Source organism: Aedes albopictus, chromosome 2 (assembly GCF_035046485.1).
Source record: "Aedes albopictus strain Foshan chromosome 2, AalbF5, whole genome shotgun sequence".
In the NCBI taxonomy this organism is placed as follows: domain Eukaryota; kingdom Metazoa; phylum Arthropoda; class Insecta; order Diptera; family Culicidae; genus Aedes; species Aedes albopictus.
The window spans coordinates 165,442,862-165,467,349 of record NC_085137.1 but is presented as its reverse complement, the minus strand read 5'-3'; the positions used below and the strand labels follow the sequence as shown (position 1 = coordinate 165,467,349).

The 24,488-nt window shown below is 37.9% G+C and overlaps 2 protein-coding genes across 2 annotated transcripts in view; both read right to left on the bottom strand.

The window, feature by feature from the left end:
• Positions 1–19,426, bottom strand: part of LOC109407088 (nicotinate phosphoribosyltransferase) — a 45,469-nt gene extending 26,043 nt beyond the window's left edge. The window contains exons 1-3 of the mRNA XM_062847848.1: positions 18,717–19,426; positions 275–445; positions 54–180 (exon numbers count right to left, since the gene is read on the bottom strand). Of these exons, the coding sequence (XP_062703832.1) occupies positions 54–180; positions 275–445; positions 18,717–18,828 (410 nt within the window). The 5' untranslated portion in view covers positions 18,829–19,426. The remainder of the gene's footprint in view (positions 1–53; positions 181–274; positions 446–18,716) is intronic.
• A 1,489-nt stretch (positions 19,427–20,915) lies between these two features.
• Positions 20,916–24,488, bottom strand: part of LOC109398720 (uncharacterized) — a 28,202-nt gene continuing 24,629 nt past the window's right edge. Inside the window, exon 4 of the mRNA XM_029858972.2 lies at positions 20,916–21,093. Within this exon, the coding sequence (XP_029714832.1) occupies positions 20,923–21,093 (171 nt within the window). The 3' untranslated portion in view covers positions 20,916–20,922. The remainder of the gene's footprint in view (positions 21,094–24,488) is intronic.

Sequence of the window (24,488 nt, the reverse complement as noted above, 5' to 3'; positions counted from 1 at the left end):
ACCAATTGAAAATCGATTGAAATTAAACACTCCGTACCTCCCCACCGACTTACCTCGGGAATGCGACCGAGCCCTCCTTCAGGGCGTACAGTGTGACGTCTTTCGCCGTTAGCTGGCCAAGATATTCGAAAAACTCCTCCTCGATGCCTTGGGGGAGGGCATGTTTTAGGTATTCTATATCTGGAACCCAAAAAAAAAAAAATAAAAACGATATCGAAGTATAAATAAACCGTGCTCAACCTTACCCAACAAAACAAACGAATCGCATGCCTACCTGTTTCCGAATAGTGGAAGTTTTCCATGAACTTCAGACACTCTTCCAGTCCGGCGAAGATTGTGAACTCCCCATGGAATGGGTTGGTTCTGAAGAAGAGATCAAACACGGCGTGGTCGTCGATTTTGCCCGACTTCCAATAGGCGTAGGCCATCGTGATCTGGTAAAGGTCTGGAATGGAAATGCGTGTGAGAAAAAAAAAGGAATGATTATTGAGGCAAAACATAAGCCGAATATAAGTGACTTTCGATGATAGCATTGTATGAATAAACCACATGCTGATATTTTTTTATTCTAAGGGAATTTGAAAAAAAAATGAGATTTATAAACATGAGCTCACAAGAGGATATCCTAGAAACTGTGTAGAGTAGTTCCCGGGAGACTTTAAAAGAATTTATGAAGAAGTCACAGGAATTCGCGGTGGACTCTAGGAGTTTGCTGGACAACTTTCTCATTGTGGTGGGTGCTCATTGGGGTGCTCTGGTCCTTACAAGTCCCTACCTCATGCTTCCACGGGTTCACAAATCTTACCATGATCCGATGCGATGTTACGCGCCAACCAATGCTGCCGAAATGCAAGACTTCTACAGCCATCTGAATGCTGCCGTGGACTAGATTCCAAAAAGTGATATCAAGATCCTCATGGGCAACTTGGGACGTCTTGGGAATTGCCGTAGCTAGGTTTTTTTGGAGGGGCTCAGCGTACTTACTTGAGATGACTTTTAAGCCCAATATGTGAATATGCAAATCGGCATTGCAGTTTTGAGGAATCAAAATGACTGTTTTAGATTTCTTCCTAGTTCCGTAAACTATATGCTCGACTTTATGAGTATGAGTAATTCCTCCAGGAATTTTTCTATAGCTTGCTGCATCCATCATGGATTCCTCTAGAGATACTTTCAAGAAATCATCTAGGGATTTCACCAGACATTTCTTCAGGAATTTATCCATATACTCCTTCCAGAATTCCGCTCCAAAAATTCCATCAAGTATTTTCTGCAGTATTTCTGCAGAAATGTCTTCCAGAAATTCTTTCAAAAAAATTTACTAGAGATTATTCAAAATTCAATCCAGGAATTGCTAAGAAATATTGTACAAAAACCCTTTAACAGTCCATCCAAGTATTCATTCTATAAATCGTCCAGAAATTACTGCAGACACGGATTGTTTCAGATTTTTTTATCTCTACAGAAACTCTTCCAGGAATTGGCTAAGAAAGCTCTTCTGATATTCCCTAAGGAATTGCTTTCGGAAATTCTCATGCACACTTAAAAAAAATCATGTAAATTTCCGTCACTCTAGATGCACATATTCAAGCAACACATATGACGTAAATGTAAGCGTCCAAGAGACGTAATTTTCTGTCACATTTAACTGAATATTAAGTCATATGAAACGTAATGATGCACGATTCACAAATTGTTTACGTCACATCGAACTCAATTTTACAAGAATGACGTATTATTAAGTCAGAAGACCGATAAATTTACGTCATTAAATTGTTTACGTTTTGTGCAATAAATTTACGTCACGAGTAATTTTGATTTTTTCGTAGTGTGTGGGTTTTCTTCAGAAATTCCTCCAAGAATTCTTCCAGGGATTCCTTCTGTGATTCTTTCAGGAACAGAGATTATAAAAAAATACCTCCAAGAACTCTTCATGGGATGCCTTCAGGAATTCCTCCTAAAATTCTTTCAGAAACTCCTTCAGGAAATAATCCCAGTCCAAGACTTTCTCCAAGAACTGTATAGAGGTTCCCTTAGGAATTCCTGTTGGAATTGCTTCCGAGATTCCCCCTAGGGTTTCTTCAGGAACTCCTCCTGGAAATCCTTCAGGAACTGCTACAGGGATCCTCCAGGATTTGCTCAGAAATTCCAGCGATTTCTTTCGTACCTCCTGGGATTTCTTCAGAAACTTCTCCTGGAATTCCCTCAGAAATTGATCCTTGGATTTCTTCAGAAATCCTTCCTGTGATTCCTACTGGAATTCCTCCAGAATTCCTTTGTAGAGATTCCTCTAAAAATTCCTACAGGGATTCTTCCAGGAATTCTTACAGAGATGACTCCAGTTATTCCTCTAGAGAAACCTCTAGGAATCCCTCCAGCGATTCCTCCTAAAAGTGCTCCAAAGATTCTTCATGGAAATCCTCCAGGAATTCTTCCAGGTTGCTCTATAGATAGGGATTCCTCATGTAATTTATGCAGAGATTCCTCTAGTGATTTCTCAAGGAATTCCTACAGGCATGTGTCCAGTAGACTGCAGCTTATTTTTCATAAGTTGTTGAAACCTAGAGTTCGTAAGCTCTTCTGGATTCAAATGGCATCAATAGAGAAACCTCTGAGTTTGAGCCAAAAATATTGAGATTTAGAGGTGGTGCAATCGCCTCAAAGTTGAATTTTCGAGTAAACGGTTAAAAAGTTATAGGACTCTAAAGTTATTTTTTTTTGTAAAATGAAGAAAAAAATAAATTAAATTTTTGAAAACTTATATTTTGCGTGACTTTGGAAAAATTTAATTTTCTACGCGTTTATTTGAAATTTAATTTGTGAGAGATTCATAAAAAAAGATTGAAAATCGGTTGAAAATTGAGAAAGTTATGGCGCTTGAAGTGAAAACACCCTTTTATTACTCGAAAATTCAACTTTGACGCGATTGCGCCACCTCTATATCTCAATATTTTTGGCTCAAACTCAGAGGTTTCTCTTTTTGTGTCATTTTAATCCAGAAGAGCTTACGAATTCCAGGTTTCAACAACTTTTGAAAAGTAAGCCGCAGCCTAGTGTCCAGGAATTTCTCCAAGCAATCCTTCAGGAATCCCTTTAGGAATACTTCCAGGCATTCCTCCAAGAGCTCCTCCAGGGATTTCTATAGGGAATCCTCCAGGATTTCATTCAGGAGCTCCTCAAGGAATACTTTCAAGATTTCCACCAGGAATTTCTTCATAAATTTCTCCAGGAATTGATCCAGTAATTCCTTTAGAAATTACTACGTCAATTTCTCCAGGAAATCTTTAAAAGTATTAATTCAGAAATTCCCCCGAGTATTCCTCTCTAATTTATCTAGGAATTATTCCAAGTGTTCCTCCAGGAGCTTCTCCACAGGTTTTTCCTGAAGTTCCTTCAAGAGTTCCTCCAGACATTTCTTTAGGGACTCCTCCAGGAATTCCATCAAGAATTTCTCCAGGAATTACCCCAGGTATTTTTTCAGATTTTTTTCAGAAATTTCTCCAGGAAATCCTCCAGGTATTCCCTCAGAAATTGTTTCAGGAATTTATTTATTTATTCATATTAAGTCAACAGGTAAAATTCCACCAGGAATATTCCAGGGATTCTTCCAGGAACTTTTCCAGTAATTTCTTCTCCAGGGTTTCTTCCAGAGATTCCTCCAGGGAATCCTGCAGGGATTCCTCGAAGGAGGCATCCAGAAACTCCACCAGGAATTCCTCCAGCAATTGTTTCAGAGATTCCTCTAAGGATTCTTCCAGATATTCCTCTAGGAATTCCTCCTAGAATTCCTCCAGTAATTTCGCCAGAAATTCCTCCTAGAATTGCGCCTGGAATTCCTTCAGAAATTTCTCTGGGATTTTCTCTAGGAATTTCTCTGGGAATTCCTCCAGAAATTCTTCCCTGAATAGTTTCACTGAGTTCTCCAAAAATTGTTCTCTGGATTCCACCAGGAATTTGACCAGAATTTCCTCCAGGCATTCTCCTGAGATTCCTCCAAAAGTTGCCACAGGGAATCCTCCAGGAATTCCTCCATGGATTTTTCCAAGAATTTCTCTAAGTATTCCTTCAGGAATTGCTCCAGATATTTCTTTACGATTTCTTCCAAGATTTGCTCCAGGAATTCATACAGGAATTCCTCCAAGGTTTCCTCCACGTATTCCTTCAGGAATTCCTCCACGAACTCATCTAGGTATTCCTCCAAGGATTACTCTAGGAATTAATCTAGGGAATTATTTCTGAGGTCCCTCTTTGATCCCTTCCCAGAGTTTCTCTAGATATTCCACCAGGAATTCATCTAGGAATTCGTCCAGGGACTGCTCCAGGCATTCTTCCAGGAATTACTGCGATGCCTATATTAAATCCTCCAGTTATTCCTTCAAAAATTTCTCCGGGGATTCCTCCAAAAATTCCTCATCCGATTTTTCCCGAAATTTCTCCAGATACTTTCAGAAAGACCTCCAACAATTTCTCCAGGAATTCCTACAGGGCTTCCTCTTAGAGGTTCCTCCAGGAATTCGTCTCAAAATTTCTCCAAGGATTCTTCCAGAAATTTGTCTTCGGATTCATCCAGGAATTCCTCAAGAAAACTCGTCAGAAATGCCTCCCATAACTGCTTTAAGGATTTCTCTAGGAATTCATCCAGGGATTGCTCCAGGTATGCTTTCAGAAATTCCTGCAGGGATTCTTACAGAGTTTACCCCAGGCTTATCTGCCGGAATTTCTTTTGGCATTTCTACAGGGATTGCTACGGGAACTCTTTCAGGGTTTGGTCCAGGAATTCATGTAGTAATTCCTTCAGAAATTCCTCTCGGGATCTTTTCAAAAATTTATTCAAGGGTCAGAAATTGCAGAAATCTGTCCATCATCTTTTCCGGGAATTCACCCAAGAATTTTTCCAGGATTATCTGAAGATTTTTTGAATTACTTGAAGGATTGCTAGAGGAATTCCTCCAGCGATTTGTATTGGAATGTTTGAGATAATTTTGGAGGGACACAGGAGCCAGAAAATTATCTAAACAGTCATCCTAAAATTCTTTCACAATTAGCTCCGAGAAATCTTTAAGGACAAGGTATTTGGAGTACATAGCTCAAATTTTCTAGAGCACCGTTTTTTGGAACCGTTGAACGGATTTGGATGAAAATGCATCACGCTGTTCAATTAGCATGATGCATTTTCAGCCATATCATTTCAACGGTACTAAAAAACGGTGCTCTAGAAAATTTGAGCTATGTACTCCAAATACCTTGTCCTTAAGGAGTTCATCCACAGATTTACTCAGGAACCCATCCGTGAATTCCTTCAAGAATACTTCCTACAGCTCCTGTATAGGAGTTTTTTCAGAAATTCATCCAGCGATTCCTTCCGATATATATCCTGTGAATCTTTCACAGTCACTGTGAATATTTCCGAAGAACTCTCAAATAATTGAAATCTTGAAAAAATCTTCCTGAACGAAAAGCTGGAAATACCTCCAAGAAATTCTTCTAGAATTTCTCCAGGAATTCCCTTCAGAAATTCTGACACAGACACCTCGAAGGTTTCCTCCAGCGATATTTTCAAGGCTTTTACGATAATACCTTCAAAAATTCTTCCAAGGACCCTTCCGGGAATACGTCAATTTCTATTTTTTTTTATATAAAACTAGCTGTCCCGGGCAAACTTTGTCTTGCCTACTGCTTTTTTTTTTTGTTTTTTGACGAATGAAGTTTTTTTTGACGAATGTTTTTTCACTCATAAACCTTCCTTGGGTGAAAACTAACAAAACAAAGACGACCCAACTCGGACATTCCGTTCGCAAGTTATGCGCGGTCCCACGTATGCCACTTCATTGTTATATATATAGATAGATAGATTATGATTGGAGGTTATGGAGAGGAAAAAACTAAAGAATCCGTTTTGAGTTATTCCTCCCAAGCCACAACCTCCAAACATAAACATCAACAGTTGAATCCTCAAGAAAGTACAGAATTATGTTCTAAGATGAGTATATGCCAGTATGGAGTATATAAAACTGTCTTTAGGGAAATTCCGGCAAGGATTCACTCGAAACGATACAACTGAAGGTTTATTCTTGTACCGACATTTTCGAACCCTCTAAGCAGAATACCCTCTTCGAATGAGTGTAATCAGTTTCGTACCTTTTAATTCCGCCCTATGTTGCTTATCCGTTGTCAGATACGCGTATTTCGACTACCACTTGTTGTTTTCGAACGGAAGGTGTTATGTACCAAATACGCCGGAATGCAGATGCAAGACCGAACGTGGATAGGGCGAATGAACCTCAAGTTGCACAAGATCACCAACCATCGTCCACACCGCGAAAATTGGGAGGCTACGGTGGGCAGGGTACGTCGGATAACAACCCGGTAAAAATGGTTTGAGTAAAAAGGAGTCGAATGAGAACGACTCCTACGTACAGCAGAGGACCGGTAAGGTAAGTATGTGGTGTTACAGTCCATACAGAAAATCACTACTGTAACGGCTGAAGTAATTAAGGACTAAACTTCAGGACAGTTTGGACGATGCAATACGACGAAGAATAAATCAACAACGTTTTGAAGCAAGGTACCTAACAAAGTAATGTAGAATAGATTAAATACCAGAAAATATCTGCAGAACAAAGTAAGGTATAAGGTTTCTTTGTTGATCTCTGTAATTCCTATCAGGGTCATTTACAAAAAGCTCCATCTTCATTATCTTTCACTGATAATACTCGTGCATTCAGACACAACAAGGAAACAAACATTGCACCTCAGTAATTTGAATACCTAACTGATAAGAAGGTACCTTGCTAACAGAAAGCAGAAAGCCATCCGCAATCCGGCTCAAAGTCGGTCAAATCTGAAGCAAGTCGACAAGTGCACAGAGCTCGTATGGCAACAAAAACTCATCATTAATTGCCAAACAACCGATCATCACACAATAAACAAGAGAGCTTTATCTCATGGGAGTATGTAATCTTGACACATTATTTCATCAAGCATTCCGTCCCCTGTCGTCGCCGGGAGTTCTTATGCCGACGACGACGACAGCGACCTTCCGATAAGATAAATACGTCAACGTGACATTGCGTATTATTCAATGAAACTGGCTGCCCGCGCGTTGCAATAAATCTGATCCGCAACCTTTGCACCGCAGCTCGCTACCGGGGGCGCACATCGGAAAATTATTGCCGATTACGTTTTTGTTGACAAACAATTCGATTCATTCAGCGTTCAGCGTTCTGTGTATGGCGCCAAACAGAAACGGACATTAGCAACATTGATTTGAGAGCAACATTTCGTGCCAAAGTGTCATCATGAACAGGACCGAGTCTCGGTCTTGAGTAGGTATGTATTTTTTGCAGTCAGGTTTGATTCTGAGCTTTGCGTAGAGATGACAGGCCCCTTTTGAGTAAGGTTGGCCGACAAGTGAACCACTACGTTCAACTCATTGATAGTGCTCAATCAGCGCTTGTTGTCTGTGTCAACGGACAAAGAGGGACTAATACAAGGGTAAAAGCATGGTCAGAGCGATTAGATCAGTTTACATATATTATTTTTTTTTGCACAGAGCAAGGTAGAGAGTAAATTAATACACTTCGTTCATCCCGGACATACGTTACAAAAGGTCATGAGGATGATCAGATGTAGCAACAAGGTTAAACATTTAAACAAAAACAGCTAATTTATTTGTTTTGCTATTGACCCAGACGGCTGGCTGCAGATGAAGTTCCAGAGGATCTTTCTCCCAGTGAAATCTGGTAGGGAAGTGGAACCATCTCGGCAGGGGTCCTATTTTGGGCACTTTTCTGCTATAACTCAGCCAATTCTGAAGCAATCAACTCAATTTTTGGAACGCGGTGAGATACGTATAGTATCTAGCTGTGTACAAAATATCAAGTCAATTGGTTTGGAATCGACTGCGTTATAGCGAAGAGTGCCCAAAATACCGGCCGCTGCCCAAGTGGTTTGCTACCCTATTAGCATTAGCATTAGCATTAAGCGAATCGCACAAATTCATAGGTGGTACAGTCCTAGACCGCTGTTATGAGGGTTGCCTCTTTCCTGTTCGAACCAAAGCACAAAGATTTGGGACCAATCTCTGACTCTCAGACAAGACTGACGCAATCCTCCGATGGTCTAGCACTGTCCTGGCCACGTCCTTGCGATTGCTGGGGGATGGGAACGGATGATTATTTTTGGACACCTATGAAAACTGTAGACCACTCTATGATCTCTCAGGCTTGGTGTCACGGGAATTTTGGGTGTTGTTAGTGGAATGGAATGGTCAACGTTCAGGCGCACCATTGTTAAGCTGCTTCATATCAGTTGTCTGCCCAATTCATTCTGGTTTCCTCGTCATCTTGATGGCATTTGGTTGAATTACTATATTCTTCGGTTGAAAATCTGAATCCTCACACTCTTCTCCAAGTGAAATCTGGTGTTCTCTAAAATGTCTATACTCTCATACATCTGAAATTTCTGCAGCGATTCTCTAGTTTTTATGCGGGTATCTTTGGAGAATTTCTCAAGGGATTCACTGGAGTATTCTTACAGAAAATACAGAAATTTATGAAGTCATTATATTAGAATATTCATGAAGTATTTTATTGAGAATTTATTTATGGACTCTTTGTAAAATACAGGAGTTTCTTTGGAAAATCCCTTCGGAAATCCTTGAAGAACGCCAGCAAGGATTCATTGGAGATTTTTTCCGTAAATTATTTCAGGATTTCATCCACGGCGTTCATCGAAAATTTCTCCAGGTATTCATCGAAATTTTCTTTCGGACTCCTTGAGGATTTTCTCCAGGAATTCTTGATGAATTTCTGCATGAATTAATTCAATCAGGGAATAGCTTCGGAGAGCCACGTGGGAAATCCTCTAAGAATTCTTTCGGGAATTTCTTCCACCCATTCTATCGAAAATCCATTCGGAAAATCATCCAGAAATTCATTCCATCGAAAATTCTGCAAGAGATACTTTGGAGAATTTCTCCAAAGCATCATTTTTATGTGGAATTCTACCAGGAATTTCCACCTGGAAATAATTTGGAGATTTGTTGGAGAAATCCCCACACAGAAGAATTTCTCCAAGGGTTCATTGAAGAGTTGTTTGAAACATTTCTTCACGAATTCATCAAAAGATTCCATCGACAATTTCTTCCAAGCTTCCATCTTCACATTCAGAAATGTGAATTTTTCCATAGATTCACTGGGAAATCATTTCGGGGATTTATTTCGGAAATTCCTCCAATGATACCTTGTGGAATTTCGTGAACGATTCTTTCATGAGTTAATAATTTCTCCAGCAATTCCTTGAACTTCATCCAGAACTTTTCCATGAATTTAATTTCTCTGTTATAGTATCTGTTGAATAATTTGTAAAATTTGTCTTAGAGATTTCTTCAAAAATTCATCCAGCGATTCTATTAGTGGGCTTCGTGGCCGTGCGGTTAGCGGCGGCAGTCGTCTAGGCGTATCGTAAGCCTTGGAGTGTGGGTTCGATTCCCACTTCAGTCGGTGGAAACTTTTCGTCATACGAAAAATTCATCACTGGGCCACTGGGTGTTCTGTCCGTTGTCTAGTGTAAGTAATGTGTTCAGTCTGTGCAGCCTCTGGCTGAAGATGGTGTGAATTGTCGTTATAACTTCACAATGTATGTCACCAATAATTTTATTTAGATGTTCTTTGCGAAATATTTACAGCGTTTGTTAATTTTATCAAGAATTCATTGGGAAACGCCTCCAGAGATCGCTTTGGGATTTCAAGCCATTTTTTGTAATCCATTTAGAAAAGCATAAATAATTTCAAGCGGAATAATTCCTGTATTAGTTCCATTAGGATTCCGTCTAGATATTCCAGTCGGTATTTATTTTGGGATTATTTGAAATTATATTCCAGGAAATCCTGGAAGAACTTATCAAGGGAGTTATTGAAGAACTTTTCAACAGATTCTTACAGAAATTTCCAACAAGAATTTCCTAAGGGATTTATTAAACAATTTCTCTATAGAATCGTTGGAGATTTCTTTGGGAAATTCCTTTGAGGATTCCTTAAAGAATTTCCCAAGGTATTTGTTTCAGGATTCTTCTAGACGTTTCTATGGGGCTTTGACAATGAATTGCATCAGGAATTCCTATAGAAATTTCATTGTGAGTTTCCTCAGAGATTCTTTCGCGCACAACGCTGATCTGTACGGTTGCCTTTTTTACTCTGCTGTTAGCCCTGTTTCCACCTGAATCCACTCCTCGTATAGAAAACGCACAACTAACCTCGACTCGCCGCGAGTATTTCGGCCACCAACACTAACAAACACCCAAATCCTTTCCAAAATCCAAGTCTCCACACACGCACTACTACCATCATGATCAAACATGAGCTCTCCAACAGCATGCCAGCCAACCGACGTGCCAACTGTCTCACGCTGATTGGTTGACGCCTTTTTCAAACTCCGTCCAATAGCATATCAACAGAGAAGAAGAATAAGATTTTTCCATTATAAATGCGAGACCCATTGATTGATTCCGTCATTCTGTTTCTAGCCGTTGCATGGCACATTTCAATAAACCGTCCCAGTTCGATTCGAAGCAAAAAGCAGTTTCTTTCTACGAATCAGTCGATCCACTTGTCCTTCTTAGGACAGAGTTATTCAGTCCAAAGTGTGAGCATCGACACCCCAGGCGTTCCTGAAGAAGGAATTGGCCGATCATCCCTGGCATTCCGAAGAGGAATTGGTCACCCCAGCAGGGATCCTCCAACCGAGAGGATTGCCCTCATCATCGAGTGTCCGTGATCGGACAGAATAATTCCACCATATATTCTTTGAGCCAAAGTATTTGTAAAAGATTTCGCCAGAGATTTCTTCACAAATTCATAACAAAACTCTTTATCTGAGAAATCTCTAACCTCCAGAATTTCTGTAGACATTCTAGAGATAGAGGACACCACAAAAGACTCTTCAGGAAATTCAGTGTTTGAGGAATCATTCGAAAATCATTGAACATTTATTCAGAATATCGATCCAAACATTTTCATCGGATTTCTTGGGGAAGTCGTAGAAATTCTGTATTTCTAGTGGAATTTGTTAAGGCACGTGTTGGGAGAATTCAAGAATTCATCCACGGATTTGATTTGATTTTTTCAAGAATTTGTTTGGAAGTTTCTCCAGGAATTCCATTGGAAACTTTTTCATGTATTTCATAGGGAATTTCTCGAGAAGCTTTTTGGATAATACATCCAGGCAGGGATTCCATTGAGAGTTTCTTCACATATTTTCAGCAAGATTTTCTTCGTAGTTTTTTTTTTTTGAATTTTTTTTGGTGGATTCCCAATTTTTTTTTTAGAAATGCCTTAAAAACCACTGGAATTTCTGGAATTCGTTTGTATTTCCTCCAGGGACTTCATAGGAAATTTCATCGAAGAAGTTCTTCTTGCTATAATGCTACCTTAGTTGAATAAATGAATCATCTTCAGGTTTCTACTGCAGAGCAGCCTCCAACAAGCTGCTTAGCCAACGAAGTATCCTCTTATTCGAACTTATGATGTCTTTGGAGAGAAATCTATCAAGTTAGAAAAAAATACGAGTTGCTTGATATTAAGAAAGGTTCATTGTTATTTAGCTAGGCTGATAAAATCCCAAAATATTGAAGACCAAAAAAAAGGGGAACTGAAGACTCCATTTTCTATAGAAATATTGCTTTCAAGCAATAAACCTAGGCATTAGGGTGGGGTCAATTTTAAAAAATCGCTCCGGGATATGATTTTCTAGGTGGGAAGTGATCTTCTAGTCGAAATAAGTGATCTGTACAAAAATGAGCGATTTCTGTTGATATTTAGGGGTGGTGCAAAGGGTTTAAGTGAAATTTTTGCTAGAACAAACCTTCAAAAAACATTTCAAATTTAATTTTCAAACATAACATTTCTAAACATTTCTAAATTTCGATAATTCCACTGGTTTCCGAAACATTTAAAAAAAATTGGCATATTTTGGTATCCAACTCAAAAAAATACCAAAAAAACGACACTTTTATCAAATATCTCAGAAAACAGTAGAGATATCGCAATTGTGAGCCCTAATTTGGCCCGTTCGGGTTCTAGAATCACCGATTTAGTCTAAAAATGTTATGTTTGAAAATTAAATTTGAAATGTTTTTTGAAGGTTTGTGTCTGCGAAATGAAACTCGATTGGCTCGGTATCTGACTATGAAGGTTTGCTTTATTTGCGAGAAGATACAGTGATCTACGCTGTTCGGAGGTCTATAATGAACTGGTAGGCCTGGCTAATCTATATTAGGTACAGAGCACAATTGCTTGTACGAAAAGAGCTTTCGCTCACCTATCGGAGGGGTAGATGATAAGAGAGATGAGTTTTGGAGATAATCTAGCTGATCTTATTACAATTAGGGTGAGACAAAATTAATCCTATTCTTAACAGTTTGTACTAGCAAAAATTTCAAATAAACCCTTTGCGCCACTCCTAAATTTCAACAGAAATCGCTTGTTTTTGTACAGATCACTTATTTCGACTAGTAGATCACTCTCCACTTGGGAAATCATATCCCGGAGAGATTTTTTAAAATTAGCCCCACCCTACTAGGCATGAATTATTATAGTTTTGCAGATCTTGCATCTTAAAATCAAATAAACCACTTCAAAGTGACAAAAACTTGGAAAATCACGTGTAAAATCGGAAAATATGTAAAATTCTGCTTATCTTTACTAGAGTTTTCTCGTAAGTTATTTTAAAATTATTACAATTTTTAACTCTATATTGAACACATCAGGGTGTCTACTCAATAATCAAAACAAAATTCCCTGAGTTTTCCAGATTTTTTGAGGGAGAAATTTCAAAAGTTTATGATTAAAAAATGTATCGCTATGGAACATCACCCTCAAAACCACCTTGAAAAAACTCCTAGAGGGATCTTGGAAGATTTCTTGGAGAAAATAAAAGAAACTCAGGACTCTCCGGAAGGAATACCCGGAGAAATTCATGGATCAATCACTGGGAGAATTCCTGGAGGAATCCCTGGAGGAACTCTTGGGGGAGATTCCTAGAGAAATCCTTGACGGAATCCGTAGAGGAATCTTCGGAGAATCCCTGGAGTAATCCCTAGAGAAACTCCTGGATAAATTCCTGGAGGAATTCTTGGGGAAATTTCTGTAGGGATTCCTGAATGAATTGATGGAGTAATCGCTGGAGGAATTATTGGAAGAAATCCTGGAGAAATTTCTGAAGGAATCCCTGGATGATTTCGTGGAGAAATTTCTGAAGGGATTTCGGGAGGGATTGCTGGAGGATCGCCTGGGGGAATTCCAAGAAGAGTTCAAGGAGGAATCCCTGGAGGAATTTGTTGAAGAATCATTGAGGCAATCCCAAGAGAAATCCCTGGAGCAATTTCAGGAGGAATACCTGAGGGAATTCTTGGAGGAACCTCTAGAAGAGTCCCAGGAGGAATCTCATGCAAAATCCCAAGTGAAATCCCTGGAGGAATCCCAACAGGAGTTCCAGAAAGAATCAAGGAAGGAGTTCTTCAATAAATCCCAGGAGGAAGACCTTAAGCAATATGTGTTAAAGGCGATTAGACGAATGCTCCATCAAGGTCTCTTTGAACAAAAAAGTTCTTGAGCGATTTCTTGAATCTTGAAGAAACTCTTTAAAAAATCCTGTAGGCATCCCAGGAAGAGTTTGTAGAAGAACGCTTAGAGGAAACTCTAAAGAAATCCCAGGAGGAACCCCGGAAGCAATCCCAAGACACATTTTAAAGGGAATCTTTAAACAATTCCTGGAAGAATCCCAAGAAGAGTTCCAGAAAATCCTTGAAGGATTTTTTTTTAAATAATCCCTGGAGCTTTTCCTGAAGAATCCCAGAAGGAATATTCGAGTGAATCCCTAGAAAAATTCCTCAGGGATACCCTCAGGAAAGGCTAGGAGAGGTTTCTAAATGATTTCCTGGAAGAATTGCAGTAAGAATCCTTGTTGAATTCTCTGAATTATTGATGTCTGCTGCAATTATAGCAGGAATCCTTGGATGAACTCCTAAAGGATATTTTGTAGAACATTTTGGAGGAATTATTGGATAAATTGTTCAATAACGTCTGGTAGAATTTTGCATAGGTACTTCGAATGATTCTAGTTCGAATTATTGGAGCAATTTCTAGCGAAATTCTTGAAGGAATAGGTGGAGAAAAACCTAAAATGATCTCTAGTTAAATTCATTTGAGAATCTTTGAGTAAATTCCTGGAGAAACCCTCGAAAAAAGCACTGAAACAATCACTGGAGGCACCTTTAACGACATTCCTGGAGAAAATACCAAAGGAATGGCTGGTGAAATCCCTAGAGGAATTTTTTAAGGCATCTCTGGAGGAATCCATGATGTCACTGAAGATGGTAGCTATGGGAAAATTCCTGGATGAATTCCTCAATGCATCCTTATAAAATTATCGGTACGGCTATATAAAGGAGTCATGGGAGAAATTCCTGGAGCATTATTTTGGAACAAGTTCTGAAACCATCACTGTCGGAACACCACAAAGCATCCATTAAGAAGAAATTTCTGGAGAAGTCTTGAAGGATTCCTGAACGAATCCCTGAAAGAGTTCATTACAAAAACTCCTAGTTTTTTGCTTTTAACATGACGTTTGTTTAAATTGAATAATGAACACAAAAATTAGTAAATTTTGAGCTACTAGCTAGGCACTAGCTCTGGAGCTGACCTACTGATAGGCACTAGCAGCATATGGCTCTAGAAAGTTTTCTCTTTCCCAACCGGATCCGGCGTATCCGGAAAATTTGGCAGCATGTTGTTTTTGTATTCCATAGATGAAAACCACATAATTTAGCCATTCAACCGCGCTTATTATTTGGTAAAATTCTTAGTTAAGATTAAAATGGTGCTTTTAGAGAAATACTTGGCGAAATTTCTGGTGGCTTTCGAGAAAAAAGTTTGAAAATTATGGATAAATCGTAAATTATTAGATTATTTGATTTCTTGAGAGCATTTTTATGGAACTCTTAATTATTGATAGTCTTGAGTTGACACAAATTAAAGAAAATATGACGGCCAGGGGAGTAGGGGCAAGCCCTGTCCCTTCTTGCTATGGCGGACCCCACCAAGGACTTCTTGCTGAATTAAAACCGTTAAACATTTCTCCAGGACTTCGATCGAGAATTTTTCAACAGATTCTTTGAGGAATCCCTAGAAATTCTTTTGAGATTCTGAGCGCAATTTTTCTAGGGATTCTTAGCGGAGTTTCATAAGGAATTTGTTGGATAATTCAGGAATTCAGGGATTTCCTAGATATTGCCTTCAGAAAATCATTGGAACTTCTTCTAGGATTTCTTCGGCGATTTTGCCAGGAATTTCGTCAATGAATTTCCGGGAGATTTTTAATCAGCTGTTTCTTACGACTACCTTCTATGATTGTAAGGTAAGATAATTAAGTAGCTGTAGCTTTTTATTACAACTAACCGACAAGCTGCTTAGCTACTAAAGTATCATCTTATCCGAACTGATGGTGTCATATACAGGGTGAATTATCTACGAAAAATGCGTAATAGTTTAAAAGACTTTCTTAGGCAAAGTTGTGGCCCCTGTTCCACTCTACAATTCGTTCTTTGACATCAAACTTCTATCTCTTATCATTTTCTTGCAATTTCGATTTAAATATCGCATTTCAGATCATAAATTTGCAACTGTCATGGTAAGCTTTTTTTTACGCACTGTGTCGCATATTTAAACCAAAATTGCAAGAAAACGATAAGAGCTAGAAGTTTGATGTCAAAAAATGAATTGTAGAATGGAACAGAGGCCACAACTTTGCTTAGGAAAGAATTTTAATTTATTAGCATGTTTCAAAGATAATTGACGAAAACATATTAAAACACACCATTTTGAGCTATTTTGCTCTAGAAAACTTAGTTATTTAACTAAACTAATTAATTCAAAGATGCCATTTGATAGAAAATTCAATAATCTTTCGAATAAGGGTAAGAAAACTGTGATAAGTTTGACCATTTTAAAGTTATAGCCAGTTAAGGCAATAATATAGTCCTCTATCACCCTTTAAAAAGTTTGCGCTCATGAACCTAACACCCTGCACGGTGTGTTCATAGAGCAACTTTAAAACAAAAAAATAAGTAAGTCTGAAATTTTGCCCAATGATACTTTGGGCCATTCCCTTCAATTTGCTGGGTCGGTGAAAAACATCCATCGGGGGTCTAGAACAAATTTTTTTAAAGTTTTTCATGCAAAAACTGTTAAAAGCGCATATTGTAAATTATTGCATCTCCTACAAATAGTCACAACTTTTTTGTCTTTGAGGATAGAACCATAAAATTTTAAGGAGTTTCGAAGTAGTATGCGTAGATAACTGTGTGAAAATTTCATTGAAATATGTTGAATGGTTTTCAAATAATAGCAAAACTATCAAACGCATTCTAAAATGCTAAGCTTAGTAGCAAAAGACCAACAAAATATCTATATTTTTTTATATAATTGTACATGAAAAATATTTAATTCTAAGCACCTTGAGTCATTATGATGGCGGTACTGTGAAAACTTGTTTTTCAAATGATGAACAAATACATAATCAAATACATAGTCAAATACACACAGCCATTATGTAGCTTTTCACTAAAATATTAATTATTTATTTCAAGAACGTGGTTTTGCGTATACATATTATTTTTTTCCATTTTTTTAATTATTAAGGTCTTATTTAAGTATTCAATTGCAAGCGAAAGGCTTTAGGGGAACGTGGCGCAATAATTTGGATAACAAAAAAAAACTGTTTGTTATTTTTTCGAAAGATATAGTTTTATGTTGAAAATATTCTACTAGTAAACGACGCCCTAACAATGATAAATCACTCTTCCTCATGCTTGGAGGTTTCAAATTACACAGAAAATATTTTTCAGACATTATATGCAAATCGATAAGACTATTTAAATCATTGTTATCAAATTGTTTTCCCAAGCTTTATGCTGAACAGCCTGATTTTCATGCTTAATGTAGAAACATTTTCAATAAGTACTCCTTTCTTTCAACTATTCTTTCAGTACTTATTATCAGTTATTTGTTAATAAATGGTGGCATAAGCAATAAGCATCATATTGCTATTAAATTCAAAAACAAACTTAAGTTTAGGTCCAACAGCTACGTCAAATATCGTGGAATAATCCGGAAACTATGTTTAGTACCGTAAAGTTGTCCTAGATCGAATATTGCCGAACTGAATTCTGTTTTGAATTCAGTTCTCGTATATTGTGTCCATCGAGACAGTGGCTCAATGTAGACTCATACCCACAACTTCAATGTTATTATGAGGTCTTTAACATAGTTAACTTGTTTTTTTTCTTTGACTAAGGTGAAATATTATTTAATTTTAAGCTTGTAAACATTAATCCCAAAATAATTCAGTTTCTGTACTTTTTCCTCGAAACAGAGATGTTTTCCAATTCTCGAGTGCTTCTCTTGGCTTATCAAATAACATTCAAATATTTTTAGGGAGGCCGACATGCTCAGCAATCATGATAATTTTGTTTATTATAGGATTCGTAATAGAGACATACTCGTACTTGTGAACATGTATACGCAAAACCACGTTCTTGAAATAAATAATTAATACTTTAGTGAAAATCTACACATAATGGCTGTGTGTGTGTGTGTGTGTGTGTGTGTGTGTGTGTGTTTTCCTTTCATGTATATGATTATGTATTTGTTCATCATTTGAAAAACAAGTTTTCACAGTACCGCCATCATAATGACTTAAGGTGCGTAGAATTTAATATAGTTCATGTATTAAATTATAAAAAATATAGATATTTGGTTGGACTTTTGCTACTAAGCTTAGTATTTTAGAATGCGTTTGATAGTTTTACTATTATTTGAAAACCATTCAACATCTTTCTATGAAATTTTCACACAGTCATCTACGCATACTACTTCGAAACGCCTGAAAATTTTATAGTTCTATCTTCAAGTACAAAAAAGTTGTGACTATATGTAGGAGTTGCAATAATTTACAATATGCGCTTTTAACAGTTTTTGTATGAAAAACTTAAAAAAAAAAATTGTTCTAGACCCCCCGATGGATGTTTTTCATTGGGCAAAATTTCAGACTTACTTTTTTTTTGTTTTAAAGTTGCTCTATAAACACACCGTGCCATGTATATAGATATAGCGCATAATCTATCAATTAAGACAAATTTAGAGTTACATAACATCGGAAATCTGAGAAATATTTTACTACTAATACTGAGTTATTGCAGAATTTGTATTTTCTCTTGTATTATGCTTTTTTTACTTAAAATTGTTGTTTTGTTCATAAACTTTTTACGGTGCTTTTGTTTTGCTTAATACAATGTTTCATGTTTGTTTATGTGAATTTTAAAGATGTGCTCATTCTCCCCTATGCTTGATGTAAAAAAAACTTTCTATCTAATTTATTGACGTCTGTATTCGCCTACTTTTATTTAAAAATTTGATGTCTTTGAACATCAATTTTAAAACGATCTCCACGACAGTGATGGTCACATTTACTCGTGCTCAAGCTTCGAAGTTATTTATTACCGTACACATTAAGAGAAAAACAACTAGGAATTGATACAAGAGCATACATGTTTAGCAGCTCATTGAGAAGAGAGAGTTCATAATTACGCGAAGATTATAGTCAATGGATGATGCAAGTAGCAAGTAGGTATGTAATAGCAATAACCAGGCAGGACCTACCTGTTAGCAGAGGCTGGACGACGCTGTTGGAATAGTACCGATTCCAACTGTTCTTGCTGGCGGCGAACGCGCCGTCCTCCAGCACATCGACGCTGTTGTTGGATGACATCATGAAAAATTTACTCTGCTCCAACAGCTGACTGACTGGCTGTGAATATCTTGATTTTCACTTAAGAATTTAGCAAATTTTTGTTTGACCGATTTTTTTCCTGGCGTTTGGGACACTTTATCACTCTGCTTCACCGCCAAATTCACCACCACTCTTGAGCCAATATTATCACTATTCGCGAATTAATCGGATGACCAACACTTCAACCGTGCGAGACGACACTTTCTTCTTTCTACCACGCGCGGCACGACAAAAATGTCACCAAACTCTTCTTTTTTTGCACGAAAATTAGCAACACCAGAACCGAACCAGGCCCCGAAAGGTGACTGATAGTGAGACTCCACTATCAGCGCCAAATCGAAAAAAGGAACCAGTTCTTTTCCACTCACCGCGACCTAGGCAAAAGAGGAGATGAGTGCGGTGTGCCCTTGCCCCAATCAGACAGAGAGATTGTGGGAGCTACTCCAGCGGGCTGGCTGGATTAGATTATTTTTTGCGAACCGAACCGAACGAAATCGAAAGCACGACTGAATGTCAATGAAAGTTGCAATTTTGGTTTTGTGTGCGCTCGCATCGCCCAGCCAGAGAACGGCGTAGGTCGTAGTAGCCGCCAGCAGACCAGACAAACAACGAAAGAGACCGTTGCTTTTTACTACGAGTACCGTTATCGGTGTGTGAGTGAGATGGCGGCAGAGCCGTGCGAATCTCCAGCGCAGCACGGCTGTAGAACGTGGATGGGAAGCATTGGCGTTGAAAGAAGTGGGCTGGGCTGTTGGGTGATTTCATTGATAAAGGTGATAAACCTGATGAAAATCCTGATCCTTTCGTACGGAATCGTAATTATATTTTTTTTGAGCAAAAATGGATGGGTTTTAGCCATTAATAACTAAAATTTTAGCTTTTCCCATCAACATTCTGATTCTTCCATCAAGCTCCCACTGAAAGAACGGCCCACCGATGAAGGTATTTTGAAGGTCAAATTTGACATCTCGTGAACGTTTCGTGATCGGTGACGCTTGGATTTTGTTTGGTTTGTGGATTGGATGGGCTGTCACGCGCATGATGGTAGTTTCGGACAAATGACACTAGAGGGACAAACGAAGCTCCGTTTCGACGATTTCCAGGGGACTGTTATGGTCTTCTTGTTTTCTTACCCCGCATTAAAATTATGCTGCTGTGTTGAAAGATAGGTTGTCAGCTTGAGCCCTACGCTTGAGCCGCTGTTATGCTGGCTACGAAAACATTGCATTAGTGGGATAGGGATGCCAATTCCTTGACGATTTCACTTTATTTCTTACTGTAATTGTAATTGTAATTGTATCTTATTAGTGTAAGGGTACACGTAAAATTTGAATGTAACTGAATTACAAACTTCTTATTTTTTAAACTTTTGTATTATTTCATACGGTTTCTACTTTTCTGTAATTTGAACGGAATATGCACAAATAACAGGGGGAGCAACAAGCCAAAAAACCCAAAAAAAAGCCGGAAAAAGTCGAAAAACCCCGGTAAAACCCGCAAAACTTTTGCGGGTTTTAGCGACTTTTTTGACCTTTTTTCAGCTTTTTTTTTGGGTGTTTGGGGTTTTGGGCTTGGCAAAACTAGTGTCGTTCCCCTCGACAATTGATAATATCTTAAATAGAATTCAAAAACTCAACATTTTATCGGGGATAAGTTATTTACATCATTGTACTTTGTATCACAGTGGCTGGGGGTAGCTCTACGTTCGAGTTCAAGATCCAAATATTTCGCGGTCTTATACCTATTGCATTATATTACAGAGATAATTGTTGAATGTGGGGGCCCATATAGCCGAGGCGGTAAACGCACGGGTATTCAGCATGACCATGCTGAGGGTGACGGGTTCGATTCCCGGTCGGTCCAGGATCTTTTCGTGAAGGAAATTTCCTTGACTTCCTTGGGCATAGAGTATCTTCGTGCCTGCCACACGATATACACATGCAAAATGGTCATTGGCAGAGGAAGCTCTCAGTTAATAACTGTGGAAGTGCTCATAGAACACTAAGCTGAGAAGCAGGCTTTGTCCCAGTGAGGACGTTACGCCAAGAAAAAGAAAAGAAAGAAATTGTTGAATGTTTATTGCACTTTTACTGGGGGTTTATGGGCGTGCTCTTTCTCTTCCGCTGCGGTTATACCGGATGGGTGCATGCGTTTGCGGTGGGAAAAGCAGTTACCGGAGCTGGCGAACGTCTTCGGGCATTGTGGGCATTTGAATGGGCGTGATCCGGTGTGCTGGTTCAGATGGAACTGAAATGATAAATTGATTTTTTTTGAATATAGGGGTAGGCGGGGCATTATGGACACCCTAAGGTTTTTGCCAACTTTACCTGGCAAGATGTCAAAAAAGTTTAGTTTTTTTATACATGTATCCTATTAAAGTATATTAAGCATCTATTGCATAAGAATGCTCACGAAGAAAAAAGATTTATCCACTTCAAAAAATGTTACGAAAAATGTTAGTTTTTCATGACCGTCTTCAAGCATACGGGGCAGAATGAACACCCCCATGGGGCAATATGGACACCATGAGACTTTTACGAATTTCGTACATTATTTACACCTATAAAGTCGTTTCATTACAGAACAACTATTATGGATGAATAATACGTCGAAATAGTTCATTTTCGTTCAGTCAATTTAATTTCAGGCTGTTATGGATAAAGCTTCGTTTTAGTCGGCATGTACAGCTGTGCCTAGAACAACTATTTTCCACTGCTGTCGTTTTTTGACCAATTTGTTTTACCCTATGTCTACTATAGTGAACATTTAACCGGAAATGTACTGAAATCGAAAAATTTGGTTGGTTTGTGATTTAGCTTATATTTTTCCCTTGCCGCTTCTTTCAAAAAGGTGAGTGTCCATTTTGCCCCGGCAGCAGAAGATATTTCCAAACTTGATTTTTGATATAATAAAGAAGAAAATATAAACATGTTAAGCATGTAGATACAGCAAAACTACTTGCAGGTGTTCTAGAAATATCAGGTTTTAATAGACCTGCAATAAATTAATCACTAAATCTTATTTAAGATGGTGTGAAAATTATAATTTCCATGCGCAAAAAACGGAGGACGCAACTTTTTCGTGTAAAACCAAGTATAATTTTAATTTCGAATGTTTCTTTCCTGAAACTACGTTTTAGACAAATGGACTATATTCTCCATTCATTAAAAGTTCAAAAAAGTTCGCATATTTCAAAATATTGAGGGTGTCCATTCTGCCCCGGGTGTCCATAATGCCCCGCCTACCCCTATCAGATTAGAATGATCTTATAATTACAGTGCTGTCATGGTAAAATCAGTGCGTGTTACTCAAGGTTTCGTAATTGCTGTGCCCCTTTACTGGCACGCCTTCATGGAAATTACTTCAATATTGCGCCTAATATGGAATTTCAAATTTTCATGAAAACCGTGTGCCTAATTAAAATTTTCCGGGGAAACCCATCCATCAACTATTTTTTTTAAAGAAATGTTTCTGAAACTATCGAGGAAGGGGCATTTATGCAGGAGTAGGGTCCAGGACCATTTATGGGAACCAAAATAATCCCTTTGTCCAAATGGTCCCAGGACCTACCTTTCATAAGTTTAGCAAGAGTTCTCCTAAAAGATCCGCCAAGATTTCTTTTAGAATGTATTCCTTTCCATGATCTCCTTTAAATTTGTCTCCATTTTTTTCCAATTTTTTTTAAGAAAGAAGATTTTTGCAAGCTTCTCTAGAATGATTTCAGCAGATTTCTACAAAGATTCTCCTAGGTATCCCTTTTGAATGCATACCTATCGATACATTCCTTTGAGATTCCTCTCGAGATTATTTCATGAATTCCTTCTTTAATTCTTCGAAACTAGTCCACGGGATCTTTATGAAATTCCTTCAGGGGTTCATTTGGAAATTCCTTCAAGGATTGCTATAGCAGTTCGCGTATGTGCAAGATTATCAGATTTCCCAGAGTTTTCTTTTTGTATTTATTTTCTTCTAGAATTTTTTCAAGAAATTGTTCTTGTGATTACTGCAAGGGTTCCTCCAGGAATTCCTCCAAAGATTTCATCAAAAGATGCAACTCCAAGAGGGTTTTCTAAGGTTTTCATTTAGAAATTTTGAAATTTCTCCGTTAGCTCTTTCAAAAAATATTGTTGATTTTTCTCCAGAGCCTCTCATGAATAACTTCGTGTATTTAGGGATTGTTTCAGGAATTTAATTAGAAATTCAATTGATAAACTCTCAAGAAGTATCTCCTGGTTGTTCTCCAGGCATTGCTTCTATGAACAGCCAAAGAGCAAAGAGCTCTCAGTTGTGCCAGATATTCTCTCAAAAATTCTTTAAAATGCATTTTTTCAGATTTCTTTTTTCAGCGTTTCTCTATGTAAAGAAGTCCACCAGGTTTTTGTTTGTTTTCCCAGGTTTCCCTTTGGAATTTTCTCCAGGGACTTTTGTGTACTAATCTCTTCAGCAATTGATCAAAAATTCTTTAAAGAATTCCTCTAGAGATAATCCCACGAGGTCTTCCAAGGATTTCTTCAGGAATATGTAGTGGAGTTTCATCACGAACCGCACCAATTTATGCATTCATTTTCCATATAACTACTTCCAGGGTTCCTCCAGAAGCTTCTCATAATGATTTCCTCTGGAGTTTGAAGAGGTTTCTTCAGGTGTTGTCCCAGGTATTCATCCAGTTTCCAGTTTCATCTACAAGATAGAAAAAATTCAAGAATTGCCCCTAGCAATCTCCATCCTGGATCTTTCAGACAATCCACCGGGGATTTTGTTGAAAAATTCCTTAAGGAATTCTTTGGACATTTCTCCCAGTATTTTTTGTGCCATTTCTGGGAAAACTTCTGCAAAAAAAAAAGATTCCTGGAGGTATATCTGAAAAACTTCCTGCAAGAATCTGTGAAGGAATCCCAGGAGATATTTCTGCCAAAACAGCAGTAACAGTTTCTAAAAAAAATCCTTGTTAGATTTTTTTCAAGAATTCTTGAATGATCTTTTCAATGAATTTTTGAAAGAACCCATGGAAGAATTTCCGAAAAAATCACTGTAGGATTTTTGAAGACATTTTTAGAGGAATATCTGAACAACTCCATGGAGGAAGTTTCGAAGAAATCCCTTGCTGAAATTCCTGAAAAAATCCCTGTAATTCTGACATAGTTTCAGGAGATATTCCTGAAGGAATTTCAGAAGTAATCCGAGCTAAAATTTTTGAAAGAATCCATTGTGGATTTTCTAAAAAAAAATGTCCAGTAGAATCTATGTAAAATCTCAGAAGTAGTTGTGAATGAATCTCTAGATGAATAATTAAAGAAGTTAATTGAAAATTCTAGATGAATTCCAGGAGAAATTTCCGGTGAACTTTGTAACAACTTTCATAGGGCTGGAGAAGTATTTGGAGAGACTCTTCGAGAAACCCTTGGTGGAATTCCCAGAAAAGTTTATTGATGTTTTTGTTTTGAAAATCCCTGGAGAAATCCTTTGATAAAATTCTTGGACGGTTTTCTGAACCTATTCCTTGAGCATTCCTTGCTGAAGGAATTCCGAGAAATTCCATACCGGAGAAATTTCCGGGAAAAACATGGACGAATATCTAGAGGAAATACGGAAGGAATTTCTGTATGAACTCCTGCATTGAAATTTATAATGTTAGAATCTCT